A 24109-nucleotide genomic window follows, 5' to 3' on the forward strand; every position below is an offset into this window, starting at 1 on the left:
CTGAATCTAAACGTATAAAAAATCTGTTTATTTACAAGAAAACACGCCAGATGCACTTAAGACGGTTTTGCATTTGAACTCCTCAATTAGTAGTCTAAATACACCGTACACTCTATCTGCCAAATGCATACATGTAAATTGAACATGCATGATATGATGTACATTTAAAACATGAATATCTGCAGCCTGGTAATAGTTGTGCACAACTCATTCTCATTTACTGCTTAGACTCGACAGTTACTTGTAACAAATCATAGGTCTTGTGTGCCTGTTTTCTCAGAGGACAGTCTTTGAACAGCACTCAACTCTGCCCCCAAAGACTGTTACTCAGCCATATGTACTGGTCCCTCACCTTTGAACCTGTCATCAGAGTCGCTCTCGCTCTCACTGTTTTCATCTGCAAACAGAAGAGAAGTTTGTTTGATGTCAAAGGTCCAACTGACTTAAATGGTTGAACCAAAAATCTGGTGGTTGGTACAGTAAAAGCTGTTACCTCTTAGAGATGCGGTTTCTATATTTGAAAGTGAAAGCTTCTTTAGCCTCTTCTTGCCTCTTTTTGTACAGTAGATAGAGTTTATTCTTTGCACCACCTGTTGGAAAAAGATAAAGATCAAATAAGTGACAATAATAATGACTTGTAGGTTTAACCCGGACTGGACATTTTCAAATTGCACATTTTAAGGCTCTGCCGTGTCCAGATGGAAAAGGTATTGATTTTAGCTATCAGTGAGCTATAAAGCTCTTTAAAGCCATTGGGACCACTCTACTGCAACTTGTGAAATGGCTGGAAAAGGGAAAACACTGAAAGTAAATCTCTCAGTCGTTTAGGGCAGTCTTTGAGGGCTGTTCTGTTAACCTGAGAAATGCATTCTACCCTTCTACGCTGCTACCCTTTCAAACCCTGCAGCAAACAGGCATAACAGTTATAGGCATTAAATTGTTGTGTGTGATAGGAGGAGACAGCAAAAACATTAAGGGGCAAAGAAGTTGTTGCTGGAAGGCTTTATGCTACACTTAGGGGCCGTGCACACCAAAGCTTTTTTACGCGGCTTAAAAACGCCCGGCGGACCGCTTCATTTCAGCCGACTGCCAGCTTTCTTCAGCATAGTGCTTTGGTTGCTGTGATACTTCTGCTTTGATTATCAGTCCTTGTACAATGCGCTGGTTAGTTGTTGTGATGTTTGTCCCGCCTCTCTTCCACTGTGATTGGACAGCCGTGTTAGAGCTGACATTGACGAACTGAGCTTTTCATCCAAAGTTGAATATTTTTTAACTCTCAGCGCTTAGCGCTGAAAAACCGCAGAGCGTGGCTTTCAATGCAGAATTTTTTTTGAAAAACGCTGCGCTTCCATTGAAAGCAATTGAAAACATATGGCCACCAGAGTAAAAGCTTTGGTGTGTGTTTTTTGGCGCTCGATGCGAAGTTCTGACAACCACATGTAGCCTGTCATGTGTGTGGTTCATAATTTCAAAATATGTGTTCCGCGCGTCGAGTGAACTCATGTGCATCATGTGTCTTTTCAAAATAAGTGTCTGCTGGGTTTATGATAAAAGACACGCTTGTGTTTGCCAGATACTCGCATAATCTAATGAATAATCAGAGTTTACTGTTAAAGGAGTATCTTGCGTGTATTTTGTGAACGTGAGCGTCTCTTTTATCATAAATGGTTTTGACGCATGTGCAGCAGGCACCTATTTGACAAAACATGTGATGCTCATGGTTCACATGACGAAACAAACACACATTTTGAAAACACGAGCAACACACACATGACACTCCGAACACTTATTTTGAATTTGCGCCCCTCGGATAAGCCGTCACCAGCCGCCACTGGTGTGCACGCTATCTTAGTTTGCAAGAACCAGCTGTGAACTCTTAAAGGAACAGTTCCCGAAAATTTATATTCTGTCATCATTAACGTATGACATTTTGGTATTACATAAAAATTTCTCAACATCAATATTTTGCGACGTCAAAGCAAAAATTATTTTCATTGCTATTTTTTAATTAAATTGTTAACAAATAATTTTTAATAGACTCAGAATAGACCAGAGTTTCTGTGAAGACTGACTGTGGCTTCAGAAGATTATAGCACATAGGTTAACTGGAATACATTTATTAAATTAAAGGATTAGTCCATTTTCTTAAAAGAAAAATCCAGATAATTTACTCACCACCATGTCATCCAAAATGTTGATGTCTGTCTTTGTTCAGTCCAGAAGAAATTATGTTTTTTGAGGAAAACATTGCAGGATTTTTCTAATTTTAATGGACTTTAATAGAGCCCAACATTTAATACTTAACTCAACACTTAACAGTTTTTTTCAACAGAGTTTCAAAGGACTATAAACAATCCCAAACGAGGCATTAGGGTCTTATCTAGCAAAACGATTGTAATTTTTGACAACAAAAACAACAAATATACACCTTTAAAGCACCACTTCTCGTCATGTAGATCCGGTCGTGATGCGCCAGCTGACCCCACTCAATACGTCATGACGTCAAAAGGTCACAGAGGACGAACGCGAAACTCCGCCCCAGTGTTTACAAGCGTCTTGAAAGAGGACTGTTCCTACATTGTTGTATGTCAACTGATATTAATTAATGTCTTTGTGGTAGTTTATTGTTTAAGATGGTCCACAAATGTGCGTTTTATATATGTAACACGTGACCTCCCTACGTCACTACGCATTTACGTTAGGTCGCGCTGAACCGGACCTAGACGAAAAGTTGTGGTTTAAAAGTACATATTTTTTATTTTTCTTGTCAAAAATGACAATTGTTTCGCTAGATAAGACCCTTATGCATCGTTTGGGATTGTTTATAGTCCTTTGAAACTCAGCTAAAAAAAACTGTTTAGTGTTGAGTTAAGTATTAAATCTTGGGCTCTATTAAAGTCCATTAAAATGAGAAAAATCCTGCAATGTTTTCCTCAAAAAACATAAATTCTTCTCGACTGAACAAAGAAAGACATCAACATTTTGGATGACATGGTGGTGAGTAAATTATCTGGATTTTTCTTTTAAGAAAATGAACTAATCCTTTAAGAAGATGATTTTGACATTAACATTTTGGAGCTTAACAGTCCCCATTCATTTTAATAACATGAAAAACAGTGAAAAGTTAGTTATTTGCCATTTCTACTTTATTTGACATAATTAATGGGAAAGTTCACCCAAAAATGAAAATTCTGTAATCAGAATTCTGTCTCATCCTCATGTTGTTCTAAACCTGCATGAAGATATTTTAATAAATGATGGTAAGTACACCCATAGTAGGAAAAACAAATACCATGGAATTCAATGGGTACCGTTAACTGTGTGCTTACATCATTTATCAAAATTATCTGCTTCATCATTTATCAAAATACTTTCATAATATTTGTTTTACTGCTATGGAAGACAATGGTTACAGCAGCTGTGTGCTTACCATCATTTATCAAAATATCTTATTTTGTGTTCATCAAAATAAAAAAAACATACAGATTTAAAAAATACATGAGAGAGAGTAAATGATGACAACATTTTAATTTTAAGGTTAACAATCCCTTTAAAATGTTTGGGTAAACTACTTCTTTAACGTTACCAATATTGTCATCACAATATATAATAGATAATTGTTTATTATTGACTTGTTATCTTCAGAGGCAAACATTTAAATTTGTGTGCCGAGGAGACGCTACAAATGCAGCTTCAAATCCAAATAATTACATTTTTGCTAGTGAATCCATGATATATGATGATGAACATAAGATAATAAAAGACATTAACACAAATATTCTTTAAACAACAGTGATCAACTACTATATAGTCATTCAGCTCTGTTTTGTTCCAGCATACCTTGGGGACTCGTTTTTGCCTGTGGGAGGCCAAGGTATCAGTGGTAGTGCTAAGGCTGTCATCTAATAGGCCACAGGGGGAAGAAGCCATGCCCAGCTGGGGCAGCAGCAGCATGTCATCATGGCTGTGCCTCTTACACAGGCGGGATGGGCGCTGATTCTTCCTGTCCGCAGGACCTGCCAACCGCAGAGACTGACTGCTCGGTTTGGAAGGCAGCTGGTGAGAGGAAAGTTGATAAGAGATGATTTGTTTCGCACATGTGCAAGGCGCAGACATGCCCAATAATTTCAATATTTGTACACACAGTTCAATGTGAAGCAAAGACTTTCCATAGCAATATGGTGACTGATACATAAATATGAATATGTCGTTTTGAAAAGCAGCTGCTATCTTGCAGGGCTAAAAGAACTACCTGGGGAGGCGTAATGGACTTCCTGTCCTGGGAGGTCCACATCCTGTTGAGCGAGTCCCTAGACCTCTCGGGTAACAGGCGAGAATTTCGGGCCAGACATCTCCTCACTGGATCTACATCCTCGTATGGATTCTCTTTCTCGGTTCGCAGAAGATCAGGGGAGAAAAAGCACGACTCAGACTACAACCAAACACCAGCTGCATGGGAGCAGACTTAAAAGGTAGCAGGGTAACATGTCTTCTTAAGGAGTGAGTGGGAGACAGAGACACACTGATAGGGAAAGGGTGGGCCAAGGGCATGGAAGGGGGTGAAAGATGATAATGAGAAGGAGCTGGAGGCACCCGATGGGGCAGCTATTGAGTCCTAGGAGAGGATTATTCATGGAGGTTTACTGCTAGCCTGCTTGAAACTTAAGTGTATGGTCTCCAAAAACAGTTTCTGTTGGACGTGAGCCTTTGGACAGCAATCTGTCTCCAGACATAAGGGCCAGTGATGAGTCAAGATAAGAATATGCAGACAGTTCAAAATGGAGTCAAGATGAGTCCTCAGTACTGTTACATGCATTTGAAACCGCTGAAGACTAACCAGAAACCAGAAGCATCTAAAATCACATTTATCATCCTATTGAATATATTACATTTAGTATTGTGCTGGATCACCATAGTATCAGGGGCATCTAACCTGTGATTGTGATTTATTTTTGATTTACTTCGAATAATGGATCACTGCAGAAATGAGGATATCAATAAAATGATATTTTCCTTATAAGAGCAATTACCAGGAAGTTGATGGGTCATGAAAGTCAAAAAAGCAAGACTGTTTAAATTTCTTGAGCTCATGAGCTCATACCATGACCTAAATACCTATTACATCTTTCTTTCTTTTTTCTTCACACGATTCCAGCATCTATGGCTATAGTCATGGCGAGAACCAGTTAATCCATATACAAGTTGACCCACACAAGTTAATCCATACGCAGGTGGGGGAGGGGCAATTTGGTATCTTCAATTTACCTAACTTGCATGTTTTTAGCCTGTGGGAGGAAACCCAAACTGACACAAGGGGTGCATCCCAATTCAGGGACTACAGCCTTCCAAGGTCTTATTTGAGGGCGGGTGACGTCGCTGGGCCGCGGCGGGGGCTGTCCCGGTTCGGGGGCTCCTTCACATCCAGGCCTCCAACTGGCCTTTTTCCCCCTGAAACTGGGGATCCATGTATGTATCCCTCACAGCGAGTGCATCCCAATTCAGGGTCTGGATCCTTTTAAGGCCGCAGACTTTGAAGTAGTGATAGACCGATATATCGGCCGATTTTTGTGTGTATCGTATCGGTCGATACGTGTCTGCTGTGTTTGCTGATTTTTTTCAGCCATTATTTACAGACAGCAAGCAATCGCAGGTCATGTGACTAAAAACAACCAACCTTTCCATGACAACATCGAAAACTCGGCCTAACAGCTGATCATAGCTGGATAAAGCGGGTTTTTATTTCTCATCTCTATATATATTTTTGTGCTAGAAATCAATATCCTTTGCTGATAGTTCCTCGTCATACGGACTACCGGCACATCCGGGAACTTGACTGTAAATTTTGTCACTGCCCCTTTTTGGGGGGAAACAAACCAGACTTCTCTTAGACTTCCATACAAAATAGCGGAACAAAGCAATGTTCGTACACAGCCGGCAGGCGTAAATAACTTATAAAATCAATCAGATTAAACATTTCGAGTAATTATCTGTCCACCCTGCCTGCCATAGAGCGCGAAAGATACATTAACACATTTAATTTGGTCAATATAAAAACCTGTCCCCTTTATTCTCCCAGCGTCAAATTTGCTGTAAAGATCGCTAAGCTAGTTAGTTGTATGGCTGGACGGAAAAGTGGACTCAGTACTCTAAATATAAAGACATAATATATAAATACTAAGTAACTTTCAAATACGAAGTAAAATCAGTCACTGGCTTCCCTGTTGACTCGATGAGGTACGAGTAAATGTCCGAGTAAGACACCTCTGGCCAATGGGGAGCGTTGCTACACAAATTTGGCGCTCTGAGAATGAAAGAGACATGTTTTTATATTGACCAAATTAAATGTGTTAATGTATCTTTCGTGCTCTATGGCAGGCAGAGTGGACAGATAATTACTCAACGTGTTTAATCTGAGTGATTTCTTAAGTTATTTACGCCTGCCGGCTGTGTACAAACGTTGCTTTGTTCCGCTATTTTGTGTGGGAGTCGGTGGGAGGCCTGGTTTGTTTTCCCCCAAAAGTGGGCGTGAACCTGTTCAGAGATATTCTATGACGTTGCGCCGGTTGTGCGTATTGTGGAGAGTGCAGTTCCTGGTTCACTAGGACCATCACCTATTTTTACTATTTGTTAAATACAGTTTTTTTAAGTTCAATAAATGTTACTTTTTTAAAATTGACACTTGTAACATTTGGCATCATCGTGTCATTTTTATAATGTAAATTGAGTGAGCAAAAGCAGTATCGGCTCAGAAAATATCGGCTCAAGAAAATCGGCAGCCTGTATCGGTCATCGGCTAAGGCTGATGAAACAAAAATCGGTATTGGCACTAAAAAATCCATATCGGTCGATCCCTACTTTGAAGGCAAAGAAGCGAACTGAAATGAGAGGGTCTAGCCTACGGGGGGAGTTGCGTCACTTGCGTCACTTGCTGTTCCCTCCCACTACGCTTGTCAGCGGGACGCAACAGCTGAGACCTATCAGACTTTTAGAAATAGGCAGATTTTTATTTTGTTTTATTTTAGAAAAAATAACACATTGATGCAGATTAAACTATCCAACAGTATGTAAAATTCACCAACATTAAAAATATACAAAAGCAAACCGCAACACGCACAATACTGCAGCAATAATATTAATTCACATCATAAAAACATCATTTATAATAATAGAAGGACCTTAAATTTGCATAATATACACTTTTATTTAACTTCAGTTTTTAATGTCTATTTCAAAATACCCAAGAGTCAGACATTACGGGCACGCATTGAATCTTGGGAAAGCCAAGGTTGTGAAGGATACATCTATGGATCTTTAGTTTCAGGGGGAAAAAGAGCCACATTTGGAGGCTTGTATGTAAAGGAGCCTTCGAATTGGGACAGCCTTTGTCACGGCCCAGTGACGTCATTGCCTTCAGCCCCTGAATTGGGATGCACCAAGCCTTGGCTATCCCAAGATGCAATGCGCGCCTATGACGTCTGGGTATTTTAAAATAAACATTCAAAACTGAAGATAAATAAAAGTGTATATTTTGCAAATTAAAGGTCCTTGTGACTGTTTTACAATTATAAATGATGTTTTAGTGATGTGAATTAATATCATTAAACTATCCCCGTATGCTAGACCGTCTCATTTCATTTTGCTTTGTGGCCTTTAGAGGCTGCCACCTTCAAATATCGAGCCTTGCCTTCAAAGTCCGCGGCCTTAAAAGGCTGCAGCCCCTGAATTGGGATGCACCCAGCAAGAACATGCAAACTTCACATAGAAAGGCCACCTGAACTAGTCGGCGCTTGAACCAGGGACCTTTTAGTGTTAACAACTGAGCCGCCCCAAATACTTATTACATCACACTAGGCAGTTAATGCTAAAATGTAATACAATGATTAATATGTTTAACAATAAATGCCATTCTAAAAGGTTAATCTACTTTACACAAAACCCCTAACAGGTTCAATAGGCTTAAATCATTACATCATACTATGTTTTGACTACAATTGTGTGCAGGTGAACATCACTAAACTACTTAGTAACCACCTGTGTGCCTATCTGCTAAATGGCATCATTTTTTATCAGATATATCCCTAAATTCAAGTATTCTTCTCATTTCCCAAAACAAAACAAAATAAATGCTGCCAGTATAAATGATAACATAAGAGCAACACATATTTTCTTCAGTTTTCTTGTTGTTTCTTGCTTACATAAAACATATTAGCATAACATCGAGTTGATTTCTTTGTCTTTCTTTAACTTCCCTAGATATACAACAGGTGCTATACAAGAGAAAACGATCATTTCATCTTGTCGCCTCTTGCACAAATCCGTATTGTGCAACACTTTTGTTATGTGTACATATTGACACATCAAAAACTCATGACAGCATAGTCAAAAAATGCTGCTAAGTAAGCTTGATGATCATAATAATGACTGCCGCTCCTTTGAAGACAGTGGATTCGAATGAAAAGCTAAACAAAAGCTTTTAGCACACAAAGGGTTAACCACAACACAAGAGAATAATTATCTGACCTTATGAGGTGTACTGCTGTGATCTGCCCTGGTGCCATTAAGGCTGAGCATCACAATGACAGGCCAGAAATTACCCAGAATGCTCTGTAAGTCTCCCAAGGAAAGCAATAAAATGACAGCATGCTGAAGAAATGGTACGCCTCTCTAACCAATCACATACAGGAGGTTACTAATCAGCTTCTCTACTTACAGGGGCTCCACAAAACACACAAATGCAGAGAGTGGGCACACCTAAACAACACGCACATGCTGTTTACACGATGGGATTATTTTTTTACAAAGTGAAAAGGACACAGTGAGCGGTACGCAATGTGACTATCGCATTTCCAATAAAAGCGATACAGCAGACACAACCGTTTTATGGCCAGTTTGCAATTTTCCCAAAAGCAGCATGCAGTCGTGTGAGATGTGGAATGTTCCTCTAACAAAATGGGTTTTTGATGTGTAAAGGGTAGAAAATCCATAAAACCCAAATATAAGATGGACATAACAATCTAATTGTGAGTCTAGGAAGAAAGGAAATGGCTGCGTTTAGACCTTGTATATCATCGTGACATGTATAGGTTTCCTACAAATGATTTATCTCATGATAAACGCATTATGACCCTACCATCTGGATATATTTGGCTGATCCATTATCGCTAAACAAATGTGCAATGCATACGGGGATATGTCATAAATGCCACCGGTCGAGACTGGCACTGTGCCAAAATGCAATGCGAAGCCCCAAGAATGAACCCGAGATATGGTTTCAGGCTGGAATATGCATGCATGCCATAATAAACAATGTCTTTATTCTTTACTCTTTTTTTAAGAATTTCCATAACAAAGAGGTTTCGACTGATACTTTGGCTTATCCTTCATTTCCACAACAGCCTGAGGAACCACATCATCTGGTCTTCTAACCAAAGCGTGGTTATTCTGAATGCTCTTACATGACTCTCTCAGATCCTGCTACATCAGTCCCAAGCACTGCTGATGGCACACAGGGGCCCATATATTTGTCTGGAACTAATCAGCATTCATAAAAATGCTTGATCCCACACCCGAGGTGTTCTTAGAAACAATGGAGTCTTTGTCGAGTGAAAGGCTGAGAGTCACCCGCTTCCAAACCGCTACAGGCTTGTGCACCGCTTGAACCCACCGGTCATCATCGTCTCAAAAACAACACTCAGCAAAGGCATGAGTTTGCATATCTTCGATGTAGAACAGATATATCGATATAGCTGCTATGAAGTGAACCTGCAAAGAACCTTACAAGCAGTAATTCAGTCAGGCTTCTTTACAGCATCTGATGCCTTTGCCTCATCAGCAACAGCAAGTCGCAGAGATTTACAGTGTGGACACAGTGCATGACCTAAGAACATTATAACAATGTCAAGCCCCTCAGGGTCTGAACAGGCTGTTTCCTACCAGGAAGGAATTTAGCACATAAAATTAGCCAGTACCACATGCCAGTACTTCATCACCTTCAGTAGACTAAAAGTGAATTAATCCAGTGCTCGTGAAAACAGCAGGCGGCATAAACTCTTGCACGGGGACGTCTGAGCAGAGCAATGTCTGTCTATAGCTTCAGGTGTAACAATCCAATAAATTTAGTGTAAGTTTAGGCAGAGAAAAATGCACATAAAATGTAACCCTGCCTGTGAAATCCCAGCAGAAGTTATTTTTAGTGATTTACTGTTTTTTACATAAAATTATCCTACATGATATAAAAGAACATTCTGTGGAAATCTAAACTTGATATTTTTGACATATAAGGTTATGTCAAAAATTAAAGTAAAAATCTATGATTGAAATCAAACTTTCATGCTCCTTTTCTCAAAATTAGATTATGAGACTTTAGCCTGGATTCCAAATGCAGGGTCACAAATCTTTTCCCATGTAAACACGACCAGCACAAAAATATTCTGTATACTTAAACTTGGGTATGTCAAATTCAGGCAGAAAGTGTAAGAGGTTATGTAATATTAAGTTATGTTAACATAATATTATACAATTTACACAACATTGTAAAAACAAATGCAGCATGAAGTTAAAATAACTCAGTTTTGCGAGTCAATTCAATCTACTATTTTAAGTTTTGGCCTGTGATAAGTTGACATAACAAATTAAAATGGTTTAACTTATATTTTTATGTTACTTTAACTTAAATAATGTTGATTTGAATTAAATGTTGCAATTTTTTACAGTGCACTGCTGTATGTTGCTCTCTCTCATTGGATGTAGGTCATCGCCGATGTTATTTTCATCTAGCATGCCAGATATCTCACAGGTGTCGGCAACTCAGCAGCGATTTTCTCAGAACGCGTCTTTGATAATTCACACTGTGTGATTGTCACACGAGCATCGATTTGCCTGTGATTTCGGGCATTTGTCTGCGATTTTTTAAAACATGTCAGCGACTCAAAATCAGGGCTTAAATTGTGCAGTCTGAACTCAGCATTAACTGTCCTAATATAATTAAGGTCTAGTCCTAATCTAAATCCTGTCTGAAAAGCCGCCCTTATATTAATTATTCATGCTCTTATATTTATCTATGTATATTTTAAACTTTTTCAGCGTGCGGCCCTCCTTGTGTACAGTGCATTTCTTCGCGGCCCCCCCAAAGAAAATGTATGACAAATTTGTTCTAAAATGTAACATTTTAATTAAACAAAACATATAAAATCATTCAAAGTAGTGCTGTTGGTTAATTGCCTTTTTTAGGTTTAATTAAACAGGATTCATGATAAATTCATGTATTTTATAAAATGTCATAAAACTGGGGCCCCCCTGGCACCATCTCGTGGCCCCCAGTTTGAGAACCACTGACATACAGGACAGCTGGAAGTTCGGGGATGAGTCTCTTCAAACATTTCCTCCTTCATAATCTTTATTTCTTCTTCTTTCTGCTACAAATAAGCGCACATGCAATTTGTATGGTTAGCTTCTTGCAAGCTACCATTTTTAATAATAATCCCACTATCCCAGTCTCACGTAAGAACTCTGGTCTTGCATGCTTGACCTCGCGTTGTTTCCTTCGCGTCACTTCTTGCGTGCGTTTCGCTGTGAGACGTAGTTTGCGGACCGGGACAAAGTTGTTGGCGATTCTTCCTATACCGTAAAGTCATGCAGTATGAAAACCCCTGTCATCAATTCACCATGCAATCTGAAACAGCAGCGACTGAACGCTACCCCAGATAATCGTGCAGTGTGAAAACATCTGTGACCCGACTAGTCATGCAGTCTGAACTCGGCATAAGGAGTTTTACAAACATACCTTGCAAAAAACATTACTGGTGTGAATCTTGAGACAAAACAATGATACTGATATATGTTAAGATATGTCAGTACAATGTGTTTTTAAATTAAGGCAGCTCAAACATGCATTTTTAGTCTGGGACTAGGATAAGCCGTGTCCGGAAAACCGCCCCATTTATATTTAAAATGCTATCGAATACAAAACATTTGTTTTTTTGTGCATTATTAGCTTTTGGCTACAATCGAATAGAAATAAATAGAAACTGTCACCAACCATTCTTACCCACTATGTCCTCATAGGCGTTCTCCTCGAGTGTGCTTTTTGAGCTGGGCCGACTGTGGTTCTCTGTGGATGCTGTGCCGTTCTCTGTTGGTGAGGATGGGTACGAGGACGGCAGGCTGACCGCATCCTCTGACTCACAAGATTCTCTGGAAACAGACGGAGATAACGAAAAACCACAGCTTTGGATTAGTTGCCGAAAAAGTTAAGGCTAACAACTTTTTATTTGGATGATGACAATCAGGCTAGACCACCTGAGAAGATGAAAGCATCTTTCACATATGCAGACCTTAAACACGTCCAATCACTCAACAGTTTCTTGAGAAAATGGCAATTAAAAGAGTTGACAAAAGGCAACCTTTATCTTATGAATCATTAAGTCATGTTTGCCAAAAAAGTCACATAGTAGATACTGCAGTAACCTCCTAAGACCCAAGCTTTGGTTTGGCTTGCATTTTAGATTTCTTCCAGCTATTTGGGGTTACGAAGAACCAATAAATATAATAACCAAATATTTTTCGTTGAACGTGAAGCACTGTAAAGGGCCGTTCACATTAAACGATAACATTAAGTATAACGATAAATATATTAGCGTCCACATCATAACGATAACTTTATGCAAATTTGCTCATGCGTGTGGCACTCGCGCAGAGCACTTGCCTTTAATGTCATTAACAAATAAAAACTTTTGCAGTTGTCACTTAATATGTAAATATGCTGTGCTTGTTGCATTTACAGTTTGTGTAATCTAATATCTTACCTTTTGGCGTAGTCAGTGTGGGATGAAAAAAGCATTACGTAGTGAATTTCACACTAACTGCATCAGCGCTGGATACGTGAGGTAATTTTATGTTATGGACCTCAGCAATGAACTTCTCCTCTGTAATTTCAAGTGCACTTGAAGTTCAAATAGATTTGATTGGCTGTCAATGGTTTATGGGAAAAAATTGCTCAGAAAGTGATCCCAACGATATTGTTCATTGTATCTTTATGGTTATAGTTAGTGATGCACCGATATATCGGCCACTGATATTTATCGGCCGATTTTTGATAAATTTGAAACCATCGGCATATCGGCAATAGCACGAGAAAAGCCGATACCGATTGTTTATTAACTGCATAAAGAAATCCATTATATGTAAAAAAATTAGTTAAAGTTTGTTAATAAAATTTATGCTGAATAGCAAAAACCACCTTTTAAGGTTGTCATGCTGTCTTATTATATTTGTTTTAGCTTAATTTGTGCCTCTCTTATTATGTTGGTCAGTTGAATGTTAATTAGATCCAATCCATGTTCAGTAAAATAATTTGATGCAGAAATAAACTAGCTAAAAGACCAACTGTATAGTATTGTATAAAAATAAAAAAAGTGTTTAAAATCGGTATCGGCATCGGTATCGGCCAGAAGTTGTCTGTTTAAATCGGTATCGGCCCAAAAAAATCCTATCGGTGCATCCCTAGTTATAGTTGTGGTGTGAACTCCGCTATTCTCTTTAATATGAAACGATTATCAAAACTATAATTTTTTATCGTTATAATGTGAACAACACTTAAAAGTGTCCATGTTTGTGTACAGAATTAAGTATTATGGTGCACACAACAAAAAATTTGATGTCCACATACAGTGTTGGTCGTAATGCATTTGATTGGCTGTACAAGTAACTTGCATTACGTAATAATATAGCTTTTCTAAAGTAACGAGTAAAGTAACGCATTACTTTATAAATACAGTACACATTAATATTTGAGTTACTTTTTTAAAAAGTTTAATTAATTTGATTAAAAAATAATGTACTGAATTAAACGGAACTTATACCACGTTCCTGTTGAATGCTTTATTCTGATTGGCTGAGAAATGTTCCATGGGTGTTGATTATTTTTCGGTAAACCGCACACCTAACATGTCAAATGTCTTAAAAATAGGCACCAGAGCGATGCTTGTGGAAACCGTGTATAATTGACTCTGGTCCGTTGGATTATAAGAAAATGATGCACACCCAGCACCGCGGGTGTGCATTATTTTTTTATAATTCAACGGCCAGTCGTCAATTATTCCTTACTAATTAACATAGAATTACGCACTCTATGCGTCACGGCTGAGTGGGAACAGTTTAAGTCGGAAACAGAAAAGACAGGCCAGAGCTTGACATTTTTGCGACGGAAATATGCAGTTTCTGAATGCAGAACTTCTCTGTCATAAAAAACACCTGCAACGCCTAAAAGAGATCAAGCCTCAGCCAAGTGAGAAAAAGTAATGCAAAAGTAACACAAGCATTACTTTACATGAGAAGTAACGAATTAACGCAATTAGTTACTTTTTTGGGGAGTAACTTAATATTGTAATGCATTACTTTCAAAAGTAACTTTCACCAACACTGTCCACGTATGTGGACACACCAGGTCTTAGAAGGTTAAAGAACATCTACCAAGTTTCTAAAAGGTTAAAACTTCAAATTAATGGTCTGACATGACACAACCTCATTGTCTGCATACAGTCTCCAAACAGTCGACTTTGCACCAGCCGCAGGAATGTTAAACATGAGCTCAGATGCACAGCAGTTAACGTTCCTGCCCATGAGGTTCTCTATCATGAGAACCTGGCAGTTCTCCATACCCAGTAACGGGGCTAAACAATCCATGTGCCAAAGATCATTCCTACAGCTCAGGGATATATACGAGCTATAAACATAATGAGAGCCCTCGTGAAAAACCAAAGCAGCAGCAGGATGAAGTAGTCCTATATCAAACTTAATGAGAGAAGATGAAGCAATCTCAAAACTCTTTGAACTTCCAAAACATTTCATTTTCTCTATTGTTCCAGCTCACTGTGACAAATTGATACAGTCAGTAAGACTGTTTTGAGGTTGGGGTTTCTAAAAATGGTCCAAAAAAGTGTTTCATGATGGAGATAAAGCTATAGCTGATACTATTTTCAGACGTGGAACTAAATCTGAAATATTAAATATTGATGAAACATTGCCCTTTGTTTCATTAGAGCCTGCAGGCTTTTCCGCAATGTCAGTTTAAATTCTTTTCGATGTGAAGGGAAAAAGAAAAATGACACTTTGCTACACATAGATGTTCAAAAAATAACAACAGAGTATAATAATGGAACAGTTCACACTACACAGGCTTTGGATATGAAGATGACAAATTTACCTAATATGGTAAGTTTATAAAACCCAGAGAAAACAAGCATCTCCATCTTGATCCCTGCTTGCAATCAAATGCCTGACAGGAAATTTCATTTTGCTTACTTGATTTGTAACATAAGAGTCTGTGAAACCGTAGAGGCCAATTGACTGTGTGAGAATATGTAGTCAGACACAAAAGCCAATAATTCAAAGTCCAGTGCTACATCAACAAAACAAATGCTTGGCCTGTGGTCATTATCCTTTTCAACATTCCTCAGACAAGTTTTATATACTTCACTATCCAAGAAAAATAAATGAGCTCTTGTTCGTGGGGGAACTGACTGAGAGCAAGTACACAAATTCAATGCCTCTCAGTTAGTTTGCCACAGATGTTTTTTGCTCTCTGTAACACAAATCTATCACTTTAGTCTTTCATTTATTTAAGGGAGCTCATTAAACGAAAAGACAGGGAGTATGTACTACAATAACGGAGAACACAGATCACAAAAAGTCATATCATTGATGACGTGATATCGTCACTTTCATTTTAACCTATATAACTTTAATCGGTAATCACTGAATATGCCCCCTTCATGTTTCCTATACAGTATCTCATTGGATGTATAATTTTATGGAAAATAGATTTGTCAACTTTCTGAAAAACTTTTGTATACTATGAAAAATGTGATACAGGAATGGAACCAAATTGAAGGTGTGAAAGTAATGACAGAATGTTATTCTTAGGTAAATAACCCTTTAAAGATTAACTTATGGTGCTTTTCCATTAAGATGCAACTTTTATTTACCATTTAGTACCCCATGGTTTGGGTCGGGTCAGCTTACTTTTGGGGGCTTTCCACTGGGTGCAGTACGTAGTACCCGATACTTTTTTTTAGTACCACCTCGGTTGGGCTTCCAAGCGACCTGAGCTGATACCAAAACGTGACATGAAAACACTGTAGGTCACAGACTGGTCTGAGAGAATCATCACTACCAGAGTAAACCTGTTGTCATCTGTGCTTTGCTTTAAATTTCCAAACTCCCTTTTAGCGATGAAAGACTTCCACAAGTTGAGAATCAGGAACACCATACGTTTATTTTCAGACTTGCAGTTTGTGGCGGCACATCCACGACACACACGTTCGGATATATGCTTAAAGCAACTTAAATGATGCTTAGGGGGGGCGCGTCGACTGACACCACAGGTGTTTGTACAGAAACTGTCATGTGAGACAGAGATAGTGATAAACGTGATAAAGTGCAAACATCTATTTGTGGTGGTCAATTTTAATTTTGTGGCGGACTGAGAAATAAAAGAATGTATGGGAATGTACAACAACGCTCTCAGTTGTATGATGTCACAGCAGTAGGCAGCGCAAATACAACGACACGCCTACAATCCCTCCCACTCCGAAGTGTTTCTAAACTCAATGGAAAAGCTAACTAAGCCAAAGTGAGGTGAGCTGACCCGACCTGATCCGACCTAAACCGTGGGGTACTATGCAATGGAAAAGCGACATTAAAGTTCAGGGATCCCTTAAAAAAGCATGGGTTTTCACCACTGAATACTTGAAAAAAGCTGTACTCCAGAAACACTGTATTTCAATGTTGTAAATTACTTTCAATAAAATAAGTGACTAAATATGACTGCATTGACAGCCGTGTCAATCATATAATTTGAAAAGGATCATGTTTCTCACCTATCTTGAGTCCTCTTAGGCAGGCTTTCATCCGTCTTGGAATTTCTCATGATCGCAGGTGCTGGGGTTGAAGGAAGTGGAGGTGGAGATTCAGAGGTGGGAGGTAGTCCATTGCTGGGCAACGAGCCCTTGTGGTTTCGGTTGGCGTCATACTCGAATGTTCGTTTGGGTTTGGGCAAAGGGTTCACTGTGGGTCCAGAAGAGTCCTGCACAGAGGGTAGCTCTGGGCTCTCAGACCTCGTAGAACTGATGCTGAACCTCTGCCTGAACTTAGAAAGTCTGTTAGAGCCTGGAGAGGTTTCAGGCTCAGTGGCCAGGGAGCAGATGCTGCTCCGCTTGCTGCCACAAGTGCTGTCTAAGTCTTCAATCCCACCAATAGTGAAAGACTTCTGTCTGGACTTGTCAAGACCGTAACAATTGCTAAGATACTTTGGTGGTGATGGAGAGGGACTTTCCTTTAAGACTTGTTCAATCTTTTGTATCCTACTGAGCACAGCTGAGGTCTCCTTGCGTGCGGAAAGCGAACGCAAAAAAATCCCAGAGGACTCGGCCTTTGAAGGCCTCTTTTGGAATCTTACAGGAGCTTCTCTATCGGATACATGCTCATCTTCCTCAGTTTCCGGGTAGGAACACTCTGAAAATGCTGTGCTCATTCTTCTCACACCTTTGAAGTCAAAGGTCTTCTCGCTGCAGGGTGAAGACAGCAGGCTTGGGCAACCCTCACTCCCGCCTCCAGGCCTCTTCTCCAAGCATAGGCTCATTCTAGGCAGAGCCGCTTTCCGACCCTCCCATTCCAAGATCTTTCTGCGAATGGCGATGGATGAGGTGGAGGTCCCAGTACGGCTGAGTGAAAGTGTGCGCTTGTGCCCAAGGTTGGTGGCAGGTCCTATGGAGAGGGTACTCCAGCTAATTGGTCCAGTATTCAGTCCATCCCCCACAGGGGGGTCGTGTTGTGGCTGGTTCTCCTTCTGCTCCTGGTTATCAATACGTGATGGTTTATGGATTATGAGCCTCTTGTCCAGACAACCAATGCTTTTAGATTTGGTGAGCCTGCTTTGACATTCAAAGTCAGTGGAGAGTGAGGAACCACTTCTCAGACTGGCAGTCTTACAGCTCCAGTTCCTTTGGCTCCAGAGTTTAGAGTCAGCTTTTGCCAACCTTTCACTTGCGTCCTCACTGCCACTGAGGTGAGAGGAACTTGGCTGCTCTGCAGTAGAAAGAATCGGAGGTGGAGACACAGATTGACACCTGAAACAAGAGCAACCAGCAGAGGGTGATGAAAACTATACAAAATGTATGCTTGGCACAATTGTGTTGCCCTGAGAAAGAAATACTTCTCTCTTAAACTAAACGAGCAGATACTGAGACAAACTGGTTGTTAAAAATGTATCAGAACATTTGAGAGCAACATGACATGCAATGTGAATCCAAGTGTGAGAACTATAAAAGATGGATTCTCCATAAAAGTAACGTTAGTTAGGTTACGTCTGATGTTGGATAAAATAACAATCCGACATCATGTTGGAAGCGCTAAATCCCCTAACATCAAGCCAACGTAAACACAGAAGCATAGTCGAGATACAGTACAGTCTGGGGAACATTTACATAGACCTCCCAATCAAAAGCCTGTGAAACTATTAGAAGTAATGAATGAAGAATAAAAGAACTTACCAACTCAATCATCAACCTTTAGCGTTATATTTTTCTTAGCTGTATGTAGCAACAGTTTCTCTTTGTCTATATGTCAACTTCTGTCTCCTCATCATTCCCAGGCCCATTGTTCACTCTGCAAACAGCCGCTGCTCACTGCTGAGCAATAAGATTAAAGACTCTGCTGACCTCATTTCAGTCTCTTCAGACGTACAAACACTTTCTCATCCACCTCAAAATCTAACGCTGCTTACGAGCTTCCAGGAACTACAAGTCATCTTGGCCCACACCTCAGTGAAACTGAGGCAGGCAGATCTGATGTCACAGCAGTGGTTAGAATAACAAATGCAAGCTGGGAGGAGGCCAAGAGAATGATCCATGGTGCAGGTTGGGACAGATCAACTAAAACCTCATCATAACGCCCTGAAAAATGGTAGAGAAACGCCACGCCATCTAAAGCCTTGCAGATCTGGCTTTGGAAGGATTGTACAATCAACCTCCTTGTGTGATACATTCACAAAACATATCATCAAGTTACAGACACATCACAGTGGTTGTCTGTACTTAGACAATCTTTACTTTGTGCTTTAAAGGTCACCAGTGTTGATATCTTTTATTTAAAGCACACACACTTATAGGCAACTATGCTCTATATCTACAAACTGAAATGCAAATTCATTTTAACCCCTTTAAGTTAATATTTTGCTTTTAAATATCTAAAGATGAGCTGTATTTTTCTCGCTTTACAATTAACTACAATTGCATTCTGGTTTCCATAATTGTGGCAACTCTTCCATCATGACAGATCAGTCACAATGTCACAAAATGGTGTACAGACAAGGACAGAACTAACGTAATTAAACTGAGTACATTATGTCCTCCTAAAAAAACTGAAGTCCTTCTATCATTAAATTAAACATTGAAAAATGTCATGCTTGGGTGAATCTCGCGAAATTAGACTTATGAGGTGTCATGAAACATTTTGATAGAAAAAGTAAATGCAAAGTAAGAGTATCAAAATAAGATACAGTTAAAAACATCTCTTCACGTACTATTTTGCACATGATTTCAAACGACATCATACAAACCAATTTTGTTGATTTTTCCACATTTAAGGGGAAAATTTTCATTACCGCAACGTGTCCATAACTGGATTTGGGTTCTTTGACATGGAGATATTTATAATTTAAAAAAATCTAAAAAATAAAAAGCTTCAGTGCATATTATACTATAAACATTTACAGTAAAGAAACATGTGGTATTTGGTGATAGATGTAGAGACAATAATAAGGAATATAAATGTCCAAGAAAAATGATCCTCCGCAGCAATTTTCAATCATTGTTTAAGCCCTCAATGTTTAAGCCTTTTTTTTTTTAAATGTTGGAAGAGACATAATTGACTGTGACACTAAAAGTTGAAATTTTGTTTGTCATAGTACCTAGACAACTTTTTAGTTCTCATTACCGAAACATGAGTTTGTAAATGCATATATTTAATGTAATATCATGTTGCGGTAATGATAATTTTTGATAATGATAATCTAAAGAATTTAAATAATTCTAGAGGAAATATTTTTTAAATCCTCTACAAATAATAGCAGTAAGTGTAGACCTTAATCTTATACGTGCAAAAAAAATTGGCTTCAAGGGCTTTTTAAAAAAAAATCTGATGCTGGACACCTTCTAAATCTGGATTTCGTGAGAATCACCTGCTTGAGTCTGGCTAATATATTCAGTGTTAAGCAGATTTTACTTCATAGAACAGTCTGCACATTTCCCATATAAACATTTATATGTAACCTATGAACAACATTGCATGTCTAAAAATATCTAAACCACCTGTCCACAAGACATAAATTATTGTTTTCTATAACTGCAGTATTAGGCTCATGCAACATTCTTGACACAAGTAAGACATTAGCTTCAGATTTCCTTCACCAAGTCCACTATGAGTCTGTGTCTGTGGTCTAAGGAGGTTCTCTAAGAGCCCGGACAGGGCCAGTAAAAACAACTCCGGGGAAGCCAGCTGGTCTGGCCACACATGGACCAAGTGGAAGCCAGTGTGAGTCTGGATCTTCCTGGGTCTTGAGAGCAATGTCAACCACAGGCCATTTCCTGTTTGAAAGCCGTGCCAGGATGGCGAAGCTATGAGGTTCCAGGAACACACATCAAAAAGCAACATATCAAGCCCAGAGTCAGTGGGTTCCTCCTCCACAAAAATGTGAATATTTCATCTGTGATTGAGTTATTTTCTTAACCATTATCTTTGCTATAAAAAGCTAAATCTTAGTGTAAGGCCTACCTACCACAACTCCTTCTGACATAAATCTGCCTTCTCAGCATTCTCCTTTGGCTTTGATTTACAGCTGAAGCCCTAATGTCCATGTCTAGGAAGAAATGCTCGTAAGTGTCTAGCAGCCACTATGCCATCATTTTCTTATTCACACAAATCACAGTTTCCTTTTGTAAATATCTCTGACATGAGAGTGTGCATACAGTAGGTAATACCGAAAGCAGCTCCTCTCACTCTTGAAGGAATGTTTTTCTTCACTTGTTCCTCATCCAATAACTATCAGATACTTACCGGAAAACTTCACAGAATGAAACCTGGCCACAAATAGAACAAAGACTATTTGAGGCCTCCAGGCACCATTTGAAAACCACTGATTCAGATGATTTACATCATACAAAATATAACACAATGGAGCAAAGCTGTCAAACTCCTGCATAAGAAAATGAATATGATACAAAATACAGGCTACTCTTGAAACAAAACTGATCGGACTACTAAAATAATGCCTATTTTTCATTTATATAGACCCTTTAAGAGCAAACCGCGCAAAATGCAAGACTTAAACTGGTTTATTCTTGCTGTTAAGCACTGCATTGTAGAATGATAAGTGTTGTATTGTACTTCCATTTACCTTAATTTCGCAAGGGCTACAAGCAACTTACACTAGTGGTAAATGCATTCTGTGTAATTATTATACCTAAACAATCACACTATTTGACTGATAGTGTCATGGTTCTCACCTGTCTACGTTTTCCTGAGGGCCTTTAGACCCTTCTGTTCTCTGTGTAGCTTTGGAGCTCTTGTTGGCAGTCATCTCCTTCTAACAGCTCCCTCGCCTGTTAAAAAATGTTGCTTTGTTAAGAAAGTGTAATGATATTAATATACCGGTAAATGCAAATGTATAACGCTGTAAACAAGACAAGGTACAGTAATGTAGATGCCAAAAATAAGCACGCACATCAAACTCAAAGGGGTGCTCGACCGAAAGAAAAAAAAACTCAGAGGATTAAATAAAGATTTTGATATTCGTCCTTTTATTTAATTTATTCTTTAAAAGGTTTTGCTTTCTCTATTTGCATTTATTGCTTGCAGGTAATATTTATTTAAAATTTTCTTAAATTGTATATTTTAAATAAGACTTTTGTTTTTTTTTATATTTTCATATGACTTCATATTTTTTGTACATCATCTTTTTGGTTTATTAGTTTTAATTTCAATTAGAATTATTATTATCATTATTGTAGCTGTAGTATGTCATGTGATCTTTTGATCAAGTGGTATAGATGGTGGCACACTAGTGTTATATTTTCTTATGAAGAGCCTGTGAGCTTGAAACATCACAAGCCATACAAAGTCTTTTAATGAAATACATTTTAACACATTTGGAGCTTTGGTGTGCGATTTTACCATAGATGAAAATATATATTTAATTAAAAATTAAAACAACAAACATATTAGGGATGCATGATAATTTGCATGTGATGTCATTGCGCATCTCGTCAGTAAAGCCGGTTCCTTGATTAGTAGTAAATTGCCATCAGCTGCTTTCAGGTGGAGCGGCATTTACTACACAAAGTAGTCCACTGACAATGAGGGCAATTTTCCATTAATTACCGCGGATGTATCGCCTGCGATATTTATCCGATATGGCCCAGCTTGTCAGTGTACCACGGCTTTAGGTAGTAAATGCTGCTCCATCTGAATAGCAGGTGATGGCGATTTACTACTAATCAAGGAACTGGCTTTACTGACGAGATGCACATAATATCGCATGCAAATTATTGTGCATCCCTAAAACATATAATGTTTGTAACCAAACCGATCAAAATCCCCATTGACTTCCATAGTAGGAAAAAGAATACTATGGAAGTCAATAGGGCCTCCTATCGGTTTGTTTACAAACATTCCTCAAAATATCTTCCTTCGTGTTTATCAAAGAACAAAGAAAATCTATACAGGTTTGAGAGTTACAAAATGATGACAGAATTTTTCATTTTTGGGTGAACTATCCCTTGACAATTCAAAAATTCAAAGCGTTTATTGTCATATACCCAGTTAGGGAAGCAGGTTTCCCTGAGCAATGAAATTCTTACTTTACTGTCCACAATAAATGGCAGGACTATAAACACATACGTACACGCATACATACATACAATGTAAAAAATATTAAAAATAAAAAAAACTATGCTTCATTAGTGGTAATTCAGACTATAAAATAAATAAGATTAATTACATTAATTAATTGATAGGTAAATCTTACAGTAGCAATGAATATACATACAGTAAGACAAAAAAGGAAAATATATTCCAGTTCCCATTTAGAGAAAAAATATATAAAAATACACTCAGCTTGAAACAGATGACATTCATTTTCAGAAGAAAATGTAGCTAAACCCATGCAAGTCCCTGCCACAATGCCTGTTTTGTATATTCTAGATCCCAATATAACATTGTGTTTGCCAAGTTGTTACTCTGGCTAGAATTTAGATGTTTCAAGTTTTTCGGTGTTGCTACGTGTTTGTTATAGTTGTGATGGTTGATTTTTGTCCATTTAAGTGGTCGATTGCTTATGCCAGAGTTGTTGGAAAATACAATCCAAACCAGCCAATACTCACCGACCATGATTAAATCGGTGGTCTCACAGTTTATTTTCACATAAACCGTGACATAAGTTAAATCCTACACTTAAATAACTCCCACCCAGCAGCACTGGCACCTGTTCAGTCAGCACTCAGCACAATCCTCTCCCTCCTCTTACATGAAGCTATAAAACATTACAATAAATTGACAAATAAAACATAATTAATAAAATAATGAATAATATTCCAATCAGGTACAGAAAATCATTATTGGGAAACATTCCCAACCCCAAATATCTATTTTACTTTAATCCCTCGTTTCATGTAAATCTATTGGAACGGCTTTATCATTCTCCAGCTGAAATTCCTACATCTGACTGCTTAGAAAAAGACAAAGTAAAAGTACACCGCTCCTCAAAAAGCTACACGATGGAAGCTATCAGGACAAACTGTGCAAACTGTATGACAAATTATACTCCAAAGTTTAGTCAAATCCTTAATCCTACTTGAAACAATAATAATAATTACATATAATTATGCCGTATGTATTAAAAGTTATTATGTATAACTGTGTGCCAAGCACCACAAACAATAGTCACATTATTATAAAATAGTTTTTTACAATCCTTAAATCGAAAGAATGGCAGCACCAAGACCGTACATTACAGAGCAGGTTTACATTGCCTTTCAATGTAGCAAAGGATTTGAAA

The 24109-nt window shown here is 38.5% G+C and overlaps 1 protein-coding gene and 1 long non-coding RNA gene across 2 annotated transcripts in view; both read right to left on the bottom strand.

Moving 5' to 3' along the window:
- The window catches only part of dennd2b (DENN domain containing 2B), a 68454-nt gene that overhangs the window by 24968 nt on the left and 19377 nt on the right, over window positions 1-24109 (bottom strand). The window contains exons 2-8 of the mRNA XM_055201878.2: window positions 21561-21656; window positions 16878-18125; window positions 12038-12192; window positions 4253-4392; window positions 3841-4056; window positions 494-590; window positions 353-397 (exon numbers count right to left, since the gene is read on the bottom strand). Coding sequence (XP_055057853.2) covers window positions 353-397; window positions 494-590; window positions 3841-4056; window positions 4253-4392; window positions 12038-12192; window positions 16878-18125; window positions 21561-21634 — 1975 coding nt within the window. The 5' untranslated portion in view covers window positions 21635-21656. The remainder of the gene's footprint in view (window positions 1-352; window positions 398-493; window positions 591-3840; window positions 4057-4252; window positions 4393-12037; window positions 12193-16877; window positions 18126-21560; window positions 21657-24109) is intronic.
- On the bottom strand, window positions 19936-21538 carry LOC141352854 (uncharacterized). Its single transcript, XR_012359930.1, has 2 exons — window positions 20834-21538; window positions 19936-20672 (listed from the first exon to the last, which is right to left on the bottom strand). It is a non-coding gene; the product is annotated as an uncharacterized lncRNA (long non-coding RNA).

The sequence above is a fragment of the Misgurnus anguillicaudatus genome, chromosome 21 (genome assembly GCF_027580225.2).
Source record: "Misgurnus anguillicaudatus chromosome 21, ASM2758022v2, whole genome shotgun sequence".
NCBI lineage: Eukaryota > Metazoa > Chordata > Actinopteri > Cypriniformes > Cobitidae > Misgurnus > Misgurnus anguillicaudatus.